We start from the raw sequence: 22598 nt of genomic DNA on the forward strand, positions 1-22598 counted from the left end.
CCGTGCGGTGACCGACCAGGAAAGAGTAACTAACATGCTGGTGAGTCCAGCTTGGCGACTGCACTGTTGTCAATGACTGAGATTGATTTTGGGCAATTATTTGTTGCATTTTGGGTTGGAGGGGGGGGGACTTCTCTTTTCTCTACTTTTTAAATAGACTGTTTTTGAATGCGCTTGTTTACTGAATCACATGCCCCCAGCAATACCTGCTCGCTGTTGATGCTGCATTGCCAATAGGTACCTTTTCTTTTAAATGAGTCCTTTTTTGATTAAGTTTGTTGTCGAGGAGTCTGATAGTGGAAGGGTAGCAGCTGTTCCAGAACCTGGTGGAGCAAGTCTTGTGGCACCTAGACCTCTTTCCTGATGGTAGCAGCCAGAACAGAGCGCGTGATGTGGATCCTTGATTGTTGATGGAAGCGTGAGAGAGAATCAGCCAGGACGATCTTGAGTATTTTCTTTTTGCAAATCAATTTGAGAATTGCAGTCATGGATTTTGTTCCTAGTTATTTGATGGTTCTATCAAACCGTGCATCTTGGCGCCTCACAGTTTGGCGGGCAGCAACCTCCTTTGAAGAAGACTGCAGAGCCCACCTCACTGACAAAAGGCAAAGGAGGAAAAACCCAACACCCAACCCCAACCAACCAATTTTCCCCTGCAGCCGCTGCAACCGTGTCTGCCTGTCGCGCATCGGACTTGTCAGCCACAAACGAGCCTGCAGCTGACGTGGACTTTTACCCCCTCCATAAATCTTCGTCCGCGAAGCCAAGCCAAAGAAAAGAAAGAGTGGTGTAAAAGAGTACTACGTGATATATTACCACCGGATGATTAACAGGCTTTGGGGATAAGCAGGTAATTTTCAGTTTGACGTGTTTGATTTTGTGGTATGCCTCAGGGATGTGCTGGAACTGGATTCATTACAGTCTATTTTAATGCTGTAGATGAAGGAACTGGGTTTGATGCATCCAAACACTGATATTATAAAGATAGGTGGGAAGTTTTGAGGATGTTCGAATCTGAAAGTGGATGTAGATCATTTAGGTGAAGGAGCATAGGGAATGTGAAAAAATATAAGGTTGTCACCTTTGGTAGGAAAGCAAAATTTGTTGAAGTGGTGTTACAAGTACAAGAAGAAATTGGACAAATAGAATGTTGCCCTTAAATGCAAAAGCAATGAGGTACAAGAAAAAGCGTTTTGTTGTGTGCAGGGCTTTAGTGGGATCACACCCTTTCACAAGGATGGATACCCAGCTAAAGGAGGCTAAACTCTTCAATGAAGGTTTTTTTTAGATCCAACCAGAGGATATTGTTGAGGCTAAATGAATGGCAGAACAGGTCTGCTCCCATCTCTGCAGAATTGTTTGATGTGTATTTTGTCTCAGAAAGTTACCACATTGTACTGTTCAGGTGAAGACTAAGATGCTGCCTAACAGTGAGGATGGGAAAATGGAGCACAGATCACCACTTACTTATGTTATCAAGATGATAAAGTAAAAACAGAAACTGTTTAAAATGCTTTGTGGATCAGGCAGTGATGGTCCCTGAGAGAAATTGTGAATTTTTCAGGAAAATAAGATTTCAGCATCTGCAGTTTTTGTGCTTCTCATTAATTTTGACAACTTTTACATTCTTTTACAGGACTTGAAGTTAAAATACTACAACCTTATGATTCAAGTGGACCAGCACGAAGGATCCTATTTGTCTATATGTAAACACTATCGAGCCATCTATGATACACCTTGTATCGAAGCCGATAGCACAAAATGGCAACAGGTAAAGGGCAGGCATTGTTTATGACGAAAGGAAGAAACTGAATTGAAAGTATTGATTGCTGTAATCTTACCATTAATTCTTGTACAGTATTTTGAGATGATTCATGATTTCCTAGAAGTAATAGCAGTTCAATACAAAATATGACTTGTTCAGAGGAGTACATGATTTTTTTGAAACAGAACTTGTTAAAGCGTTGGTGTTAATTAGGAAATTCTGACGTGCAGCAAAACCACATCAAGGATAGACTTATGGATTTTGGTAGGAGCTATGTCACAGCTTCAAGGATCCTAGGTCAATCCTGACATCTGGTGCTGAGTATGATGCTCTCACAGTTCAAAGATGTGGATTGCTTTGTAATTGCTACTGTAAAATGCTACTAATGTGTAAGTGAATAGCAGAATATCCTGGGAGTTTTTTTTTTTCAAATTTCAGATTTATTGTCAATGACATACATGACATCACATATAACCCTGAGATTTTTTTTTTCTGTGGGTGAGGCAGAATTATCACTTATTGGTAGTGGGAAAAAAAACTACTCAACATACATATGTAATCAAATGAAGAAATGTAAACAAACTGTTAAACACGAGAAAAAACAATCAATAAAGTCCAAAAGTAAGAGTCTTAAATGAGTTAAGTTTGTTGTTGAGGAGTCTGATAGTGGAAGGGTAGCAGCTTTTCCTGAATCTGGTGGAGCAAGTCTTGTGGCACCTATACCTCTTTCCTGATGGTAGCAGCCAGAATAGAGCGCGTGATGTGAATCCTTGATTGTTGGTGGAAGTGTGAGAAAAAATTGCTGCTTGATGGTCAGCATGAACTCAGTGGACTGAAGGTCCTGCTTGCATACTGTATGACTGTAAGATGCCTTGATATTTTTGCAGCACAGTGACACCGCAAATAGACCTGTTGCATTGGTGTCAGTGAACCAGGTTCAGTACTCACCTCCTGATGCTGACTGTGGGAAGTTTTCACAGCCTTCCTATAACCATGTGGGATTCTTCTGGGTGCTTTAGTTTCCTGTAACATTCCAAAGGAGTTTAGAAGAGTAGGTTAATTGGCTACTCCTCGTCCTCCCTAATTAGTAGGAGAGTGGTGGGATCTGCAAGTGGGGGAGTGGGCGGGGTTGGAGGGTATTAGTAGAACCTGTGGAATCAGAGGGGACAGTATAATCTGCCTGGAAATTGATGGGATTGAAAGTGGAAAAGGTTACAGGGAAAAGTTAATGGGGGAATGGGATTACTCCAGAGCCAAATACCTCTCTACATTGTAAGATGTAAAAAATATATTTGTATTTTTTTCTCTTTTATCTGACTCAAGAAAATATATTTATACAACCATAAACTTCAGGCACATTGCTGCAGATTACTGGCGGTACCCAGGGTAGAAATTCATTGACAGAGCCAAGCAGTGACAATGGTGACTTCATTGTCCTAGTATGCCATTGCTGGCATAGTATATTCAAAAGTTCATACAACTTAAGATGATCTTATAATGGAGGTAGGCTAGAATTGGAACTTTCAGTTAACAGAACATGGTTTCTCAAGTAGAGTTCAGAATGATTAATCATGTAAGATTTTTTTTGTTTTTGAACCTTTTTTTAACAGTTTTTATTTAACACCTACAATTTAAAAAATTCAATTCCATTAAATCTTGACTCCACATGCTGTTACAATTCGGTAAAGACTGGCAGATTTATTGTTGTTTAGTTGCTGAATTAGAACTTTACTGAGTGTATTCAGTAGTTTCAAGTAGCCCATTGTTAAAACACGGCTCTTGAACGTGTATAAAAGTAAAATATTAAGTTTGCAATGTGGTAAACTTCCCAGTATCCAAAAGGAGTGCAAGAACAGATACCCCTGGGTGTATATCTGTATTAACCATTGAAGGTGGGTGAGCAGGTTGACAGAACGGGTAAAGAAAAATGTCTAGGATCTTTGGCTTCATGAATAGAGGCACTGAGTACAAAAGTAAGGAGATTATGTTGAATGTTTACAAAATGCGGGTCACACCCAAAATCCAGTGCTGTTTCAGAGATCTAAATTCCATCTACAAGATTAAACCAGAGAAGACGGGATTTAGTAGTGGGATACAAAATCTTGCCAGTGTGATAGGATTAATGGAGAGAGGGTGTTTCTAATGGTGAAAGAATGACAAAACATCTAGTGGTGACTACTCTTTCTGCATGAAATACTCAAGGTCTGAAATACACTGTAGTGCAGGTAATTTAATCAGAAGGGAATTGAATTTTATTTAAAAAAAAACACATTGCAGAGTTTTTGGGTAAGGAATGGAATGACAGAATTTGAAGAACAATCCGGATTTGATGGGCTAAGTGGGTGCCTGTGCACCGTGCTGTCAGTGAAAAGTGAGACGCAGTTTTACCAGAAATGGTACCTCCATTCACCCAGGGACAGCTGCATTCCAAAGTTGCATCTCATCAGCCAAGTAAATCAAGAACACCTCTTCAATGAAAAATATTAGTTTTAAAGATTCAAAAAAATATTGTGCAATATTATGACTGCTATTTTCTCAGCTAAATCTCCATAATAAGGAAAAGTACCTGTGTGTCTGCATTTGCTTCCTGAAAACCATACGTTGATGTTGATTTTGAGAGAGAATGACAATTGCTTTCAAGTAAAAGCACAATGCTGAAGAAACTCTGATTGCTCAGTCTAGCAAATGCAAAATGGTGCAAAGACTTTCGGAGAAAGACAATGGAGAGAACACAGAGGGAGAGGAAAAAGCAAACATTTCTTGTGATCTGTAAAATTTAGCAAGATTCATTACAATTATGTTGTGAATGGAGTAAACATTGCCCAAACTGTTCCAACCTGCTACTGTTTAATTAGATTAAACAAAGGAATGTCAAATGAGAAATCAATACATTTGGCTTTTATAAGATCTAATGAGTTTATGAGAGTGATGCTGGATATTTAATTAAAATATAACTTTTTTAAAGAGTTTATTAATTTTCTGCCTCATTGAAATAATGTGGTGTTTTTCCTTGGGGATCTGACTGAAGAGTTGCATAATTTTCCAGGCCATTAAAAGATACTAGTGAGGAATATAAAGCAGAAAATAATACATAGCTGTAGAGGACACTGCTTATTTTTCACATCCTTTGAATAAATCTAGTCCTCTGTACAAAGTGGTTTTCTAAATCAACTGCTATGCAGTAAATATAGATTCTTTGTCACTAATTTGAACATTCAGTGTTTTGTAATGGCTATAATTATTTAGTAGACCACTTTCAGGCATGGTTATCATTTAATCTATGTACATCTTATGAGGATCTCGCTTAAATTCCCCTAATTTTATTAATTTTTGTATATTTAACCCAAGGCTCTGAAGAGTGTTGTTCTTTATGTCATCCTGGCTCCATATGACAATGAACAATCTGATCTCGTCCATAGAATCAGCCTTGACAAAAAGCTTGAAGAGATTCCAAAGTACAGGTACAGTAAAATAGATTTAAAAACACACCCACAGTACTTTTGCATGGTCATTTTGATTTTGTAACTAGAAAGCATTTTTAAAAATTTGAACCATCTTCATGCTTTGAATTGCTGCCATTGTGGAGGGTACAGCTAATTTGTGAACAACTCGTTCCCAATTGGATGTATGACCAGATAATGTTCTTTAAGTGACATTTTACATTTAGTAAATTTTGAGAAGAAATATTTTTTATTATCATCATGGGATTTTCCACGTCCATCTAAACAGACATTTGAGACCGTTAAATAGGACAGTCTGCACACTCTGTGCTTGTAATGTAATGCACAAAAATGCTGTAGAAACTCAACAGGTCATTATCGAATGGAAATAAAAGGTAACCAATGTTTCAGGCCTGAGCCCTTTGACATGTTTCTTCAGACATTTGAGATTCATATTTTAATAATTCATCTGAGAATAACACCTTTAACAATGCAGGACTCCCTCATTTCTGCATTTAAGGGGGAGTGTGCTCTAGTGCAAGAGTAGTAAATTAACTTTCATCCAGGATAGTGGTTGCACCAGCAATGGGTTTCAGTAATCTCAATTAAAGAGGCAAAAATCAGCTCTGGTTTCTGCTTCTGCTTGTTATGAATGCAGCTTTGAATGCAGCCTGGATATGTAGCCAAACAGCATGCCAGCATTTACTGCCAAGACTTGCACATGAATGTCTATCAAAGAATGGGTTCAGAAGAAAAATACAGGAACTTAATGAATAAAAAGTTCAAATATAATACACTGCAAACGTATAAGACCAAGAAATTGATCTTAAGATCTAGTATTATGAGCTGGGGGAGAAGGCCCATAAAGTCTTGACCTGGCAGGTGAGAAGTTGCTGGTTATTCTGGATGGTTTCCCCTTCGAATTTTATAAAGTGTTCAATGATCTCTTACTGCCCCTTCTTAGGAAAGTGGTGGATCAGGTGGTGGAGACACTTACCCTCCTAGAGTCTTTCACAACAGCAATAATCACGGTGATCCAGAAAAGGGACAGGGACCCATTGAACCCCTCCTCCTGATGGCCCATCTAACTATTGAATGCAGGTTATAAAATTGTAGCAAAAGTATTGGCCAATAGGTTGGCAGTATATTTGCCAAAATTAACAAATCCAGATCAAGCTGGATTTGTAGAAAAGAAGCAATCAGCTTAATGTAATTCATCTGGCACAGTCAGGGGTGAATCCATGTGTGGTCGTAGCTCTGGATGCGGAGAAGGCCTTCGACAGATTGGAGTGGGACGTTTTGTTCAAGGTACTGGAGAAATTTGGGCTGGGACCCGAGGGGGAGTTGGCAGGGGGGAAGATCGTTGGCCAGGCTTGGAACCACATTGGAGGATTGTTGATGTATAAGAGTGAGATCATGCCTCTGACAAAAGGGGACTATACACAGTATTAACAGGGAAGTCAATTCAAATAGCCACAAGAGGACATTAAATATCTGGGGATAAAAGTAGACAAGGATTTATGCAATTTATACAAACTTAATTATTTCCCTTTGCTCTGGAAGATTGAGGAAGACCTTGGTACATGGAGAACTCTGCACATAACTTTGGTGGGCAGAGTCATCTCTGTTAAAATGAAGGTGTGGCTAAGGCTACATTATCTATTTCAGTTGGCCCAGGGCTTCTTTAAGATGCTCAACAGATGTGTCAGAAAGTTATTGTGGAATAGTAAAGTGGCTAGAATCTCCATGGAAAAGTTGACTTGGGATTACAAATTGAGGAGTTTAAAATTGCCAAATTTCAAAATATATTACTGGATGGTCCAGTCAAGGTTTATCACCACATTTTTTGAGGAAGGGATAGTTTCTTGATTAGCCAGGGCATCAAGACTCTGGCAAGAGGGCCAGGCACTGGGGCTGTGGGAAAATGGATCAGCTCATGATTGAATGGAAGGACAGGACTCAATGGGCTGAAAAGTCTATTTCTGCTCTTATGTCTTATGGTCTTGCAGCATCCATGGAATGTAAAGATAGATAATCAACATTTTGGGCCTGAGCCCTTCCCTAAGGTAGGAGAACCTTCATACCTTGAAGAAGGGCTCAGGCCCGAAATATTGATTATTTATCTTTCCCTCCTATGGCTGCTGCAAGCCCTGCTGAGTTCCTCCAGCATTTTTGTATTTTTATTAATAATGTGCTTCAAAACAAAAAATATCTTCAGTTTATATTGAACATATCTGAAAGGAGTCTCTTTACTGCAATGCCAAAAAAAATACTGCAGTCTTTTATATTGTTAATTACAAATTGAGAGATAACAGTATTAGAGTCATTCATGTACAGGTCAGTGGATGGTGGATTGGTATCTCACTGTGACAAGCACTGACAAGATCTCTGATTTCTGACTTGGTGCAATTGAAAAATAATGGTTATGGATGGGAAGACCAGTGGAATAGGGAGAAATTGTGCAGCAAATTCTAAAATCAATCCTGAAAATAGCCTGTCTCAAAATGTTATTAGCCAGTTTTGATGCAACAAATGAAGTAAAAAATATGGTTATCTAGCTCTGTATAGAAGTTTTGTTTTTAAACTGGGTTTCAGTGGAGCCTTGTTTTCTTTGTGTGTTAGTATACAAATGGATTTGCTTTGAGATTTAAGCCCCAAGACTGCTTTTTTTGGGCTTATTCAAAGCAATTTTTAAAATTATGTTTAAAACAATCTCAATAATAAAATAAATATTTAAGATGTAAGTGCTAAATTTGAAAACAGTTTCATATGTTCTATACTTATTTGTGTTTTGTGTGACTTGGAGATTACATTAGTTTTCGGGTCAGTACATATTTAGAATTGCTAGCAAACATCAGATTGATCCAAATCAAATTTAATACTTTAATTTTTAATTCAGCAAGTTACATTGAACAGCACATGAACTTGCCTTTTGCCCCACAATATCTGCGCCAAACATTTGTGCCAACTGCACATGAGCAATCTCCCTCCATATACATAATTTGTCCATTACACCATATTCAAGTTGTAACATAAAAAATGCAGCTTGAAATTTGACAGTCACATGTACTGTATATACTGACTTTATTAGGAACTTGCATGAGTTGGTGAAGTAGATTCTAGAGTTGATAATTTAAAATACAGGATAACCTGAAAATTGATGATGTAAAATTAAATCTGTTGACTAATGTAATATTTCTGTTTTGCAGGGATCTACTGAAGCTCTTTACCACAATGGAACTAATGAGATGGAGCTCACTGGAGGATGATTATGGGAAGGAACTGAGGGAAGAATTATCTGAAAATGCTTGCACAGATGTGTTTTCTAATACAGAAGAAGGAAATAAGAGATGGAAAGATCTTAAAAACAGAGTAGTAGAACATGTACGTGCTATCATGTTTAAACCATGTTTGAATCCCATTATGTTCCCTCAATACTGTGGCAATACCATTATTTTTATCCCTCCCTACTGACACTGAAGAGAATATATTAATCGATTACATTTTTCTGTGCCATCAAATTTATTTATTTTAAATTGTTGCTTCGTGTTTCTGCTGGGATTTGGCTGTGTTTGTGGACAGATGGTGCAAATCTGTAGAATGAGAGATCTTGATTTGATATTTTTGCTCTCTTACTCTGCATTCCTCATCCTTTGCAAAGACCACAGTTTCCAGCCTGCTCGAGAGTTAGGTGTGCTAATGGCAGTCCTCAGCAAGGTCCAGTGGAAAGCAAATTTAAATGATTACAATAAACTGTACATTGTCATTTGCTAAAATAGTAAATGAGTGTTGACAAAGGGTAAACCTCATCCAAAGATTTTTGCCAGGTGCAAACAATTTTGATGTTGTTGTTTCAGAATATTCGAATAATGGCAAAATACTACACACGGATCACAATGAAAAGAATGGCAGAGCTTCTCGATCTTTCAGTTGATGTGAGTATCAAATTTTCTGTAATCTCCAAGATTTCCCTAGAATTTCAAGTGTTAGTTCATGCTTTCCACTGATAATTGTCCAGTAAGAGATGCTGCCTTTCCAAATATTGGGAGGGTACTGGAGAGAGTACCAATGTGACAGTGATTAAAGCAAGTTAAGCCAAGAGCAGAGTGTGAGTGTGTTCATGGAATCACGCCACATTAAACTAAATCCATTTTCTATTGATTGTGTTCCATGAAGCCAAGTGACAAAAGATTTTTCTTTGTGAATGAAATCTGGTGATTATTTTGTGGAGTCAGTCATGTGAAGAATGGTAAGCTTATCTTTTTTTTCAGTTTTAATCTGCAATTTTTTGCAGGAATCTGAAGAGTTTCTATCCAATCTGGTGGTAAACAAGACCATCTTTGCAAAAGTGGACAGGTTGGCCGGAATTATCAATTTCCAGAGACCCAAAGACCCCAATGACATTCTCAATGATTGGTCACACAAGCTGAACTCTCTGATGGCACTTGTGAACAAAACCACACACCTCATTGCCAAGGAGGAGATGATCCACAACCTTCAGTAAACAACATATTATTTGAAAAGACATTTTAAGAGTCAAAATAATTGTTAATAACCATGCCACAAAAAAAATTACTGTTCTTGCTGAACAAAAGCAGTTTCTCATGGTCTCGTGTATTGTCTCCACAGGGTTAGTCACTGAAGAATGGGCTTTGATGGTATCATTGATCTTTCTCTTTTTAAAGAAGTGCATAAAGTGGGGTTTGAATTTAGCAATATGTAAATGGAACAAAGCCACCTGAATATTGTCATGGAGGTGACTTTTCAATTGAAAATTTCCATTGTTTTATATTACTTGGATCTTTCATTAAACTTAATTTAAAAAGTTACAATATCCTTTCCAATAATTACTGAATTCTACTTTGCATTAATTCCATTCCATTGGAATGAATGTAGAACTAAAAAATCCTGAGGTGGAGAAACTTTCCATGGTATTTTGCCACTTCTTTCTCTGACAATGTTTGACTGGTCGATGATATAATCTCCTAATTTGTGTCAAATGATGCAGACAGAACACAGATTTTAAAAAAAACTCCATTTGTGTCACAGGAAGTTGTTAAAAATACTTGAAGGCAGGCAGCATCTGTCAGTTCACATCGAGAAAATCTGTAGGGGTCTGGTGTAGTACACAAAGGTGCTGGAGAAACTCAATACATCACGCAGCATTCATGGAAAGCGAAAAGCAGTCGACATTTAGGGCCTGTGCCCTTCGTCATGAGACTGGTGAAGGGCTCTGGCCCAAAACATTGATTGCCATTTTGCTGCCAACAAATGGTGCATGACCTGCTGAGTTTCACCAATAATTTTGTTGACAGTTTAGATAGAAAATTCATTATCAGAACTGCACCCTTCATTTCCCTCTGTTTTAAGTATTTATAATGGCATTGAAAGCATGATTGTGTTGTCCTCATTGAGAAACCGATAAAATTTCTTGAACCATAATGTTGCTGGCCAAATTTTCTTTCCGTTATATATCACAACCATTCAGAGCCACCAAAGAGAATTTTATGTTTGTGGTGTTCAGTTCATAGTAGTCAACTTGGTCGGAGTGAATTTTATAAAACAGTTGCTGTTTCCATAAAGTGTGACAAGACACAGCATTTTTAACAGCTGCTTTATTTTCAACAAACAAACATTCCCTTAGCAACCATACAGCAAGTCGAAAGAGGCAGAACTAACCAGTTCCCTCAAATCTTGGCTGGAGCACAATTCCTTTTGCTTCTTTCAAGATGTGTTTTCTTCACAAACAATGTGCTACATTCTTTGCAAACTGTTAAGCTTCACAAATTTTCTGATCTTAAATCTATATTTTTAAATAAAACTTAAATCCTTCACTTTATTTGGAACAAGTTAGACATGGAGTAGTGGAGGTAAATAACTGGTTTATAATAACAACAGTGGATAAATGTCAAAGAAAAAGGAACAGTTGCTTTAAGGTAAGGTGAAGGAGGTGGTAGTAGGTTCAGGTAGCATATGAACACAAGCAATAGACAAATACCCCATTTCTGTGCCCCACACCAGTGCGTGTTACATAAGAATTCTATTCCTTGGAACTGTGAAGTTGATTTCGCTCAGATAGAAACATCCATTTTCTGTAACTTCCTTTAATTTTTTTCCCATTTCATTCACTATTTCAAAGGTTCCTTTTATTATCACTTAACACTTCATTAAAAACTATGTACGTTTATCTACTGTAAGGCAAACAAAGGGTTGCCATGAGCATTGCCTGGCGCCCCTAACAATAGGAAAAAGAGAGACACTCATTGTTCATGGATTCGTCTTCAGCGCTCCCACAGCCATTGCAGCCACTCTGGAGTTCCAACCATTGGCAATCTGAACTCCAAATCCAATCTCTGATACAATCAAAACCCGAAGCCTGTCGGCAGCCCTTCTTTCCCTCAACACCCTCTCGAATTCCAGTTCCAATACCTGGTTCCCTCCACCCAGTCTTCAGCAGCCCGCAGCTTGTGTGAGTCTTGCCAAGCACAGGATCCACCATCTTTGGCGCAGTATCCGTGGTAGCAGAATTATTTTTAAAAAACATACTCTCGGCTCCTTTAACAGGCTGTTTAAAGTTTGTATGGCACCAGCATCAGGACCAGGTGGTAGGACCCTATGGAGCAGCGCTCATCTTCTGCCATCTCTCAGTCCACACCAGTGATGCCGTTTACAGCAGCTCTGGCAGCATTGCCATTTTATTTATGCTGGCACAACCTATAATTAAACCAATGGATAAACAGCCATTAACACCAAAGACATTATTATTTTCACTAGCTTTAAAAATGCTTTATTAAGTATTTGGTTGGATTTTTGTAAATCAGCTAATTAGTCGCCTGGTAAATCCCAGTATGTTGGAGATGATTCACATCCTCCCTGGCAACTGGACCAGGGAAAGACAGTGCAACGTTTTCTAAGGCAGGAGCTACGTACGAGCTATTGGAAGATGGAAGAAAGTGCCCCTCCAGTTTTCTTCAGCAGATCAGTTGGTCTAAGTACAAATCTTCAGCTTCTTTAACAACAATCCATTAAGACACCATCTGTATGCCGTATCCTGCTTATCTGGCATTTTTATTGTTAGTGTCAGAGGTGATCTGAGAGAAGTCCAGCTGTGCACTCATCTTCCATGATCCTACCCTCTATATGGGCTGAAGTCTGGAAAAAGTCAATTCTAGAATAGAAGTCATGCTGTTCTGAGTAGAAGAAATAATCCCTCTCCCTGGGATGTTTCCGCCTCCATATGTCTATCAAATTCAGCATCTTCATTTAGCCAATAGTAGCCCTTGCCGCCTTTGTTTTAGCTATTTTCTTTGTTGGCTTACCTAAGACAGGATCCAAACAAAAATCAAAATCTCCACAGTCAGGATGTTCTCCTTTCCTTCTGCCAATCTTAGGAAAGTGCTCTGTATGAATTTTTTGTCATCAAAGATGGGGGTGTTTACATTTACTAGGGTCCAGGATTCTGAGGATATCTGACAGTGCACCATTACAAATCTTCCCTTTTTGACTATGGTCATATTCTGCACTCCCACCGGAACACATTTTCCTATCAAAATTGCCACCTCCCTTGCGTGCGAACTGAATGAGGAGGATATTACCTGACCCACCCATCCCCTTTTTAGCTTTTGGTGTTCCCGCCCTGTTGAATGTGTTTCTTGGAGAAAGGCCAGATTTGCTCCCATTTTTAAAAAATGTGCGCCAAGACTTTTTTTTCTCTTTATCATCCTGTTTAAACCATTAATCTTAAAACTAATGTATTTTATCTTCTTGATTATTGCCTCAGGGACCTCCAGATCCGTGTTACCTCCATGTCTCCACTGCCCCGTGTTCATCCTTGCCCAACCTTGTTCCTCCAGCCATTAGTTCCAGCCCGCCAGGCCCACGACAAACCCTGAGAAAATAAAACAGACAGAAGGACCACAAGCCCTAGAGGGATAAGTAAAAGAAAGATTCGATGAAAGGGAGAAAAAGAAAAGAGAAAACACGAAGATGACATAAAATACTGCACCAAACTTTAGCCCCTTCCCACATCTAATCCCTCTAACTCTTCCTCCCCCTAACCTCTGGTGACTTTACCCTCTATATTGTCTCCATCCCCCACATTTCTAAAGGCTGTGCATTTTGCATCAATCTGCTTCCCACACCCTCACCACCTCCTGGACAAATTCTTTCAATAGCATATTTATATCACTAACGGTTAAATCTACTATTATTCTCTTGATAAGTAACTATTTCTGACAATACACTCTTGTGTATAACAAAATTACTAACATTGTTCATTTGAAGCTACACCTATATACATTATTTCTGACAGACCGTTAGCCGCTTCACAAACTCCCAGGCCTCTGACAAGAATTTTCTTTCACCTCCTGACATTATGACTTTTAGGGTTCCACTTTTGTACCATTTCTCCTTTGCCATCCTTTTTATTGGCTCAAATTCTTTGCTTGAGGAGGGCCATGCTTATGTATGGGTAGAATAGAACCTTTTTTCCCTCCGGCTCCATTGGCCCCCACCTTCCTTTCGCCCCAACCGCCAATGCCCTTCAAATTTTCTCACGATTCTGGTGATGCAGGAGCTTCACCAGACCGAGCGTGGCTTTTGACCAGGGCCCAGGCATGGGAAGGGGGTCTGATGGGCCCTCTCTACCTCCACCAGATCCCCCAATGTTTCCTTTCCCAAGACTTCTGGGAGCCAATATTGGAAAAAAGCCATGGGATCTCTGCCCTTTTAGTCCTCCGGCAACCTCACTATCTTGATGGTATTCCTCTGGTTGTGATTTTCTAAGGAGTCAATCCTCTGCTAAAGGCGTTCCCTTTCCGTCTCTCCTACAACTACCTCTGTCTCTAATGCTGTCCTCATTATTGCCAGTTCTATCTTCTAGTTCAGATACCCTTCCTGATAATCCAGTAGGGCATTCTCCCATCTCTCCATTTTGTTGTTTAAATTCCCCTGTCTTTGAATCCCTGGCCAGTCTCTCTTCTATTCTTATCATAGCCTGTAGGATATCATGTATTGAGGGCTCCGAGCCCCCTTGCCAACGCCAGCTTGCTACCAGTGGGTCCCAGGTCTCCCTCGACACTGCCTCCTGCATCTTGTTCACTGTCAGCCTTGCTAGGGTCGCTGCTGGAGCAGTCTCCTGATGCAGGGGCGAGGTCTCCCGCGTCCCCAGGTGAGTCGATCCCACCGCCAGTCGTACTCCACTCCTGGGCGCACTTTGTTCGTTGTCTTCAGGGGGGAGGGACGCACTGCGCTCCAAAGCTTGGTTCCCTCTGTGGGCCCCTCTTCCCCGGGTTAATCTCGCCTCCAACAGTTGTCTTGGGTGAGCCTCGTTCGTCCTTGGCGGGTCAGACCTGCTTGAGGTCGCCATCTTGGCTTCCATGAGGCGGGCTTGATCAGGTGCTGACTATTGCTCCCACCTTGCTGGATGCCTTCGCTTGATTGATGCTCTCCTTTCCCATTGTAGCAAGGTAGGGACTTTATTAATTTTTGTCATTTAAAAAAAAAATGTTTCTTTGACTTTTGAGCCATTTTTTTTCTTCTGGTCCGGGAACTCTGGGGGTCGACGTCTTACTGCTCGCTTCTCATCACATGACCTCTCTCAACTTTTTTCTTTCCACTCAAATACCACTTTAAGTAATCCCTATGCCATTGGTGCTCTGTGATTAGTAAGGGATTACTTAAGGTGGTATGTGAATGGGAAGATTGCGAATCACTGCTCTAGACCCAATTGTAACTGAAATATTTTGCTTGAGAAAATTGTCATTGGCCCTTTGGAGTATGAAACAGTGCACATAATGAGTCAATTAGATGCAATTAAAACAGTGTTTTACAAACTTTTTCTTTCCACCTTAAGCAATCCCTCACTAATCACAGAGCACCTATGGCAAAGGGAATACCTGGTGGTATGTGAGTGGAATGTAACCAGAAGTGAACACAATACTCAAGGTGTGGCATGACCAGTATCCTTCCCTGCTTTGTACTTTGTGTCTCGGTTGACAAAGTCGAGAAAAATGCAAGCCTTATCTGCATTCTCAGCCTGCTACTTTCAATGAATTGTGATCACATTCCCCAAATAACGTCAGAGTGAATAGGAGAGGAGGGGAAAGGAATAACTAATGTTAGTTCTAATTAGAAGTTTTTATTGTAATTCCATAGAAACAGGTACAAGTTCACACCTGAACATTGAAATTAAAAATATATCACAAGCTGCTATCAGTTTCTTGAAAGTTCACAAAGCAGAAATTAAATTCTGGATGAGACACTTAGTTGTGATAGCAAGCTTCCTTCCCCAATACTTAGAAATCCTATTAAAATAAAGGATGCCAAAGCTGGTCAGTGATGTTCCTCACCATGGATTACTCTTCCCCACGTAGTTTTCACATTTTAAGCACTCAACTGAATCTGTCCCCCCTCAGTTACGACAATTCAAATCAAGTCAAGTTTATTGACATCTGATTGAACAAGTACAATCCAATGAAATAGTGTTCTCCAGTCCTCGGTGCAATACACGCAGGCACACAATCAGACATAACTTGCAGACTGGCAAATAATAGATAAGCAGGACAAGTATTCAGATATATCCAAATAAACATTGTTTCATGAATATGAGAGTCTCGGGTGGTCAGTGTGATCAGTTCCTTTGGTTGTTCAGCATTCTCTCTGCCCGTGGGAAGAAGCTGTTCCTCTGGTGCTGCCTTTGGTACTCCTCCCTGACGGGAGCACCTGAAAGATGCTGTGTGCAGGGTGGAAGGTGTCCTCAATGATATTGTGTGCCCCCCTTCAGACAACGATCTCAGTAATTCTCATCAATGGGGGGGGGGGGGGAGGGAAACTCCAGTGATCATTTCTGCCACTTATGGACCTGTGGATTAACATGGAGTGCATTATTCCCCCTGAGTTAGCTGATGGCATTTATACATTCCAGAGACTGGAATTCAAAATGGGCTTTGGCGGTGATATTATTTGATGAATAAACATCCTTGCTGGGTGTAGCAACTATTATCCATAAAAATGCCGCTCGGAGGCTAAGTGGGCTCTTTGCTTTGATGCATTCGAGGAATTCACGACAAAGTCCAGATGAGTTTTAAAATGGTTTATTAATTAACACAAAAGGACTCGTAACATCCATCGTAACATTCTTAAACTTGGTAACGGTAAACGTCTGATGTCTAACGACCAGTCTCTTCAGTGATGTTGCATTCAATTCCCTTGAAAACGGTCAACAGAAAATAATGGAGTCTCATTCACCCACTGTCTATACCGCCATTACAGTCAATGCAGGCTAACTAACGGCTCCAACCATGTGCAACCCCTGCACATGCCACCAACACCCCATCCATAGCGCATGCGCACTGGAAGATACCTCTGGACCCCGGGGCACCGCTGACGTCCGCTGCCAAACCAACAATGGAAAGCAACAAGACTTTAGCTCTTGCACTGGCCCCCAATTATTGTCTCAAATAATAATTACACAATTATAAATAACAACCAAATACAGTAAATTGTAATATTATGCAGATCATCTTTCTTCATAGGCCAAAGGTTACCTGCACATAGCCTTGAAAAAAGTGATTTTTACCACCACTCCGGACCAGTCAAGTCTGTAGTCTGTGTAGTGGGAAAGGGGGAAGGTCCAAAAAACAACAAAAATAAAGTGAGCCACTGGCTTTGAAAGAAAACTTGAGAAAATGTCGCAGACCACCACAGTCCCCTTTATGTCTGGGATAAAGGGGAATTCCACACCATGAAGAGTCTCATTGCACGATAGTAAACATAAGAGGCATTCAGGTTCAAATTCCAATTGCTTGGATCAGGAATAGTTCTGTAAGCATCAAGCTTGGAGTGTTTAGTATTCTCATTTCCATTTCTCTGCTTCTTTGGCTGGATTGACAGCAACCACATAATTTGAACTCTTTTAATCCAATAAGATTTAAAAGTACAGCACTGAATCGTCCAGTTCCACCTCCCTGGAGAAAGATCACTGTAGTTTTCAGGAATTTTTAGTAGTTTCTGCAGTGTTGAGAATTTTACAGAACACTAATTCCAAGCCGTCTGTGATTGAACAGCTCTTTCTGTGTTTTTGAATCCTGGTGAATAACCACAAATTCTTTCAAAGGGTACTTAACAGGAAGGGTCTTTCTGTCTCTGATCACTCTTCCAAGCTCAATAACTGGCTGCATTTGGGCCACTGCTGCCTCAATACATTAATCAATAACAGATTCCCTTAGTTGTGGGAGCGTGAGGTAGTGAATGCTTTGTGTATCCTTATTTTCTCCAGAGGATGGATCAACCAAGTGTCTTACATTCTGGTACATGAGTGCAGTGATAAATGGTGTAAAGGGTGTTATCAGCTGGTACATGTTGAATAAAACAGCAAAGTCTCCAAAGCTTTTTCACGATTTTCAGTCCCATTTTCACCCTTTAACCTTCTACGCTTCATTGTCAGTTTGTGAGCACGTCCACAAATTTCACCACAATTCAGAGAATGCTTCCATTTCTGCTTTGAAAAATTGGATTAGGGATTGTGTATATCAGTGGTTCTCATTCTTTTTCTTTCCACTCACATACCAATTTAGGTATTCCCTTTGCCATAGGTGCTCTGTGATTAATTAGTAAGGGATTACTTAAGGTGGTATGTGGGTGGAAAGAAAACGTTTGAAAGCCACTGTTTTAATCGTACCTCATTGACTTGTTATGTGCATGGTTTCATAACTCCAAAGGAAATGGGCCAATGACAATTTTTCTCAAGCAAAATATTTCCGTAACAATTGGATCTAGAGCAGTGATTCTCAACCTTCCCTTCCCACTCACATACCACTGAATATTCTGAATAAGGAATCTGTCTGCATTGTACCAAGGTAGAAAGACATCCCTGAGAACATATCTCACTCCTTTAAACTGTAAATTTTCTGCCCTTACAATAGGGGAATTAATAAGGTACGGCTTCAATGCATCTGCATCATAGGTGCTAACAATGTGAATTGGATCTGAGTAATTCTTACTTTTGCCCATTTTCTGACCATGGTTATTATGTAGTAGCAGGTAATCAACAGTTCCTTAACTGTCCTCACACACATTAGCAAAATGTTGCAGATGAGCAGATGTCACCGTTCCAAAGTTTGTGGGATTGAAGCATCCGTCACCCTTAAAGTCTTCCAGTTTATGAAGATCCTGAATCCAACACATCCATTCCTGTACTTTTTTTTTCCTCAAATTTGAACAACTCAGAAAATGATGTTTCAATTGAATTAATCTCCATATTACATCTAATGGTTCCAGAGCCTTTGGTACATCTGAGCCAATCAGCACTCTGTCTCAGAGCCAATTTCAGGTAGATGAACATTCCTTAGATGAGACCACTGACAGATATCGTTTTGCTGTGGGATGTTTCCTTTGTGCACAGGTGTAGTCTGGGGAGTATATGCCTGATTACAAAAAATTGCTGCTGTCCAGACCAGCAATGACTTTCCTTTGACTAATAGTTCTCAATAGGATCCTTGACCTTCTTCACTGAAGATTAAGCATTCATTAGCCCCACTGTGCAAAATGATGCAGTGCTAACTGGGTCAAGAAATGCATAAGTATGCACTGTTGGATTCCCCTTCTTGGCCTTGACTTGTACAGGCACTATTGAGAGTTTGCAGTTATCTTCACCGGCCCCAGTAAGACCACTTGTCAGAACAGAGGCTAACACACTGTTTTCAGCTGCTTCCTTCCTTTCTGCTTGCTCCTTTTCTATTTCCTTCTTTGGTGGACGTGCAGCATCTGGGATGCTTTAACCTGCACATGTTGCAGCTGAGTCACTTCCTGCAGTTTTTGCTGATGTGTCCTTTACCCAAAGCCAAAACATACTCCATTTTCTTTCAGGAAAGCAATTTTCTCCCTATGTGCCCTTTTTTCCCAATGTGGACACATCTCCAAACCATGACCACCTCCACAGAACAAACAGTTCATCACAGCAGGCAAACTCTCCTTTTCCTTAGTTCCTCCATCATTTTCCTTACCTGTACCTGTCATTGTGGTGGCAAAGTTACTTCTTTTTATTCTTGGATGACCTGGACCTTCCCACATCTCTGCTCACTTTTGGAGTGTCTTTGATCTCCAAATACTGGCTTTCAAGGAAATCCACCATATCCTTAAAGGTAGCCTTTCGATTGTGTTTTTCCTGCAAATCACAGGCCACAGTTCTCCATATATATCCCTCAGCCAGTAGGGCAACTTCCTAATGATGACTAGCATATGAGCAGGCATGTCAAGCTCATGCATGTAGCTGATATCTTCCATGGCATTACAATATCCTCTTAGAAAGAGGGTGTATGCTGGTAGATGACCATGAAAGAGCCTTCATATAAGCTGTGGCAATTTTATGCTTGTTGCCAAAATGTTCCTGTAGTAAAGACAGCCTTCCTGAATCTTCTGCCCAAGGCCATATGTAGGCAATTTCTTGCAAGTTCCAGATAATTGAGACAGTCTCGGGTTTTTCGCCCTTACTTTCAATACTGTGTTCAAAGGATTTAATGAACGCTTGCAATTTGGGTCACCATCAAAAATTTGAACCCTTCTTGGACTTGGAAAAGAGGCACTGTAGCTGGATTATTAATGCAGGGATTTCATTTTGCCTTTCCATGACTGAGAATACATTGTTCACCATTGCTTGCAGCAGATAATGTCACATGTGCACGTTCAGCTGTATTTCCGATGCTTGACTGGAGTGTCAAGGGAACTGTGGGGAGAGATTGGAATTGAGCTGCAGCTCTGTCTGCAGTTGTTGCTATTGATGCTTGTGGATTGGTAACATCGTGCTTTGGGAGGATTTGTCCATGTGTGTGCATGTCTTGTAACTGTGGTACAAGAGGATCTGCCTTAGCATTAAGTATTTTCTTTTCCTGTTGTCCTTTCTCAATAGATGGCTCCATACCATCAGTCACTTTAGATAAGTTACTTCGAACATCTGATCCGTTTGAGGCTCCTAGTACCTTTGCCTTGGCCATATTAACAGCAATATTTGCATCCAGGTCCAGTTGCTCTTTTATCCCCCTCAGCTGCCTCCTTAGCCACTTCTTTCCCTACTTAGCTGCTCCTTCTTCTTCCTTAGAGCTGCTCCACCTGCTGCTTCTCTTCCCTCCTTAACTGCTCCTCCTCTTGTTTTTAGGCATATTTATCCTTAAGCAATTCTTGAAATTAAGCAATTCTTCCACCTGAGCCTTTAAATGTGCTGATGTTGGACTGAAAACTCTGGAGCTTGATCGTGAAGAATTTTGTTTGCTTCTCCTGCTTTCAACATTTGACACACTTGTCGCCTGATTGTATTTCATCCTGCATGTCAGATATTGCCTTTCCCCAGTTGGAATTGCACATCCTTTGCATCTTCACTCTCTTCACCACCATTTTGTAACACACCTTCAGCCATTTCCAAGTTGGTCACTTTAAATTTAGTGCAGTGGTTTTAATTGCACCTCAGCGGCAATGGCGGCTGTGGCCATTTTACGCATCTCCGTCCAACCATTCACTGAGCTCAAGGACCAAGCATGCACAGCATGAGCACAAAATTAACAGTCCCCAATGGACAAGTGGCAGTACCTCCAAACTATGTTTGAACTAAATAAATGCACAGAAGGAATCCACAAAAGTAATCCTACCACTTCTGATGGCTGTGATGTGCTGCTATCAACGAGCGAGTTTCCACCACAGCAGAGTCAATGATATCACTGTGATTCTCGACAAATGACTCTGCCAGTGTGTTCATAGGACATTCTGTTTGAGGATTAGAATCCCTGGACCCCTCTGTGGCCGATACTCAATCCATTAGATTTCTGTCAGTGCTTGTCCTCAGCATGTCCAACAAGGCCACCATATTGTTTTCATTATGCTCCCAACAGGAGAAGGTTGTTAGGGCTGTTTCCCTCCAAATGTTCCAACAATGTCCAATTCAATCCAAACATCTAGTTACTGTTGATTAAATGTAGCAACTATTATTCATTAAAAAAAGCCGTTCGGAGGCTAAGTGGGCTCTTTGCTTTGACGCATTCGAGAAATTGATAACGAAGTCCAGATGAGTTTTAAAATGATGTATTAATTAACACAAAGGAACTTGTAATTCTCATGGTAATGTCGTTAAACTTGGTATCAGTAAAAGTTTTAATGTCTAATGACCAGTCTTTGGTAGCGTAATGTTCAATTCCCTCAATAACGGTTAACAGAAAATATTGGAGCCTCACTCACCCACCGTCTATTCCACCATTGCAGTCAATGCAGACAAACTAATTGCTACAACCACACGTAACCCCCATACTCGCACCAACCTCCATCCATAGTGCATGCGCACTGGAAGATACCGAGCACGGGCAGCCACCAGACCCCAGGACACCACCGACGCCTGCAGCCAAGCAGGCAACCAGCCTGGGAGTACTCTGAAGAAACATTGTCTTCTTGTAACCAAATGCATAGCAAGGAACATTTACACAAATGAGGAAGGCACTTTCAAATTATAAAGTATTAGAAGCACCAAAATGTAACTTTAAAGCTTATCAATCAGAATTGAAATTTTGTTTAAACAAAAATTACTTTGAACTTCACAGGTTATTTTGTCAAGGAAAGGACATTCAAAATTGCGTTATGTACCAAATCAAGTCATTAGGGCAAATTGACCTTTCATCATTCAGTTATTTTTACTACCTCTGGACTTGAAAAACCTAGATTGTAGCTTCCAAACCAAACATTTGTCTACTCATTTGCTGGTTATTACATTTCCCACTGTGATTTTCGAAAGGTCAGCTTTTGAACACAACATGAAGAACATTGTATTGAAAACTTGAGGCATTTCTTGGAAAACTTTGTACGTATGTGTGAATGATGAGAAAAACCACACAAACAATAAACAGAAACTCTGATTAAATAAGTTTGTCAATTTTCTTCTCCATTTAAGTTCCAGAAAAGTAGGAGGAAGGGGACTTTGGGGAACTGAGAACATTAATAAATAAATCTTGATTTGAATGAACTCAGATGACAATGGGAACATTCAGCAGACAAATGGAATTAATGAACTTAGATCAGCCCTTGGGTTGGCTATTCTCATGGATTTAATAAATCACTCTGGTTTTCAGAAAACAAGAAATTTCAAAGTGTCTGGAGCACCTGCACCTTCAGAATTTGGCAAGAGTATACTGAATTAAAATTAATCTTTGTGAACAGTGAGATTTTCCCCTCAGGCAATCTATTTGTTTGGGATCATTTGTTTCCATTCCATAAGGCGGCATCTTGGCATAGCAGTTAGAATAACTCCTTTACAATGCCAGAGGGGGTTGCAGATACAGGGAGAGGTGCAGGGAACTGGAGGGGGTTGCAGAAGCCTCTTTTTGACCTTATCTCAGGAATTGACATCCAGTTAAGGATCC

At 40.2% G+C, this 22598-nt stretch overlaps 1 protein-coding gene across 3 annotated transcripts in view; it reads left to right on the forward strand.

Moving 5' to 3' along the window:
- Positions 1 to 22016, forward strand: part of psmd12 (proteasome 26S subunit, non-ATPase 12) — a 53590-nt gene extending 31574 nt beyond the window's left edge. For 2 of the 3 annotated variants that reach the window (XM_069929752.1, XM_069929754.1), the window contains 5 exons: positions 1637 to 1771; positions 5114 to 5226; positions 8415 to 8589; positions 9063 to 9140; positions 9500 to 10037. In XM_069929752.1, the coding sequence (XP_069785853.1) occupies positions 1637 to 1771; positions 5114 to 5226; positions 8415 to 8589; positions 9063 to 9140; positions 9500 to 9709 (711 nt within the window). In that variant the 3' untranslated portion in view covers positions 9710 to 10037. Of the gene's footprint in view, positions 1 to 1636; positions 1772 to 5113; positions 5227 to 8414; positions 8590 to 9062; positions 9141 to 9499; positions 10038 to 21782 lie in introns of those variants that run through there. The other variant, XM_069929753.1, reaches the window with a different exon arrangement.
- The last annotated feature ends 582 nt before the right edge of the window (positions 22017 to 22598 follow it).

Source organism: Narcine bancroftii, chromosome 3 (assembly GCF_036971445.1).
Source record: "Narcine bancroftii isolate sNarBan1 chromosome 3, sNarBan1.hap1, whole genome shotgun sequence".
Lineage (NCBI taxonomy): Eukaryota > Metazoa > Chordata > Chondrichthyes > Torpediniformes > Narcinidae > Narcine > Narcine bancroftii.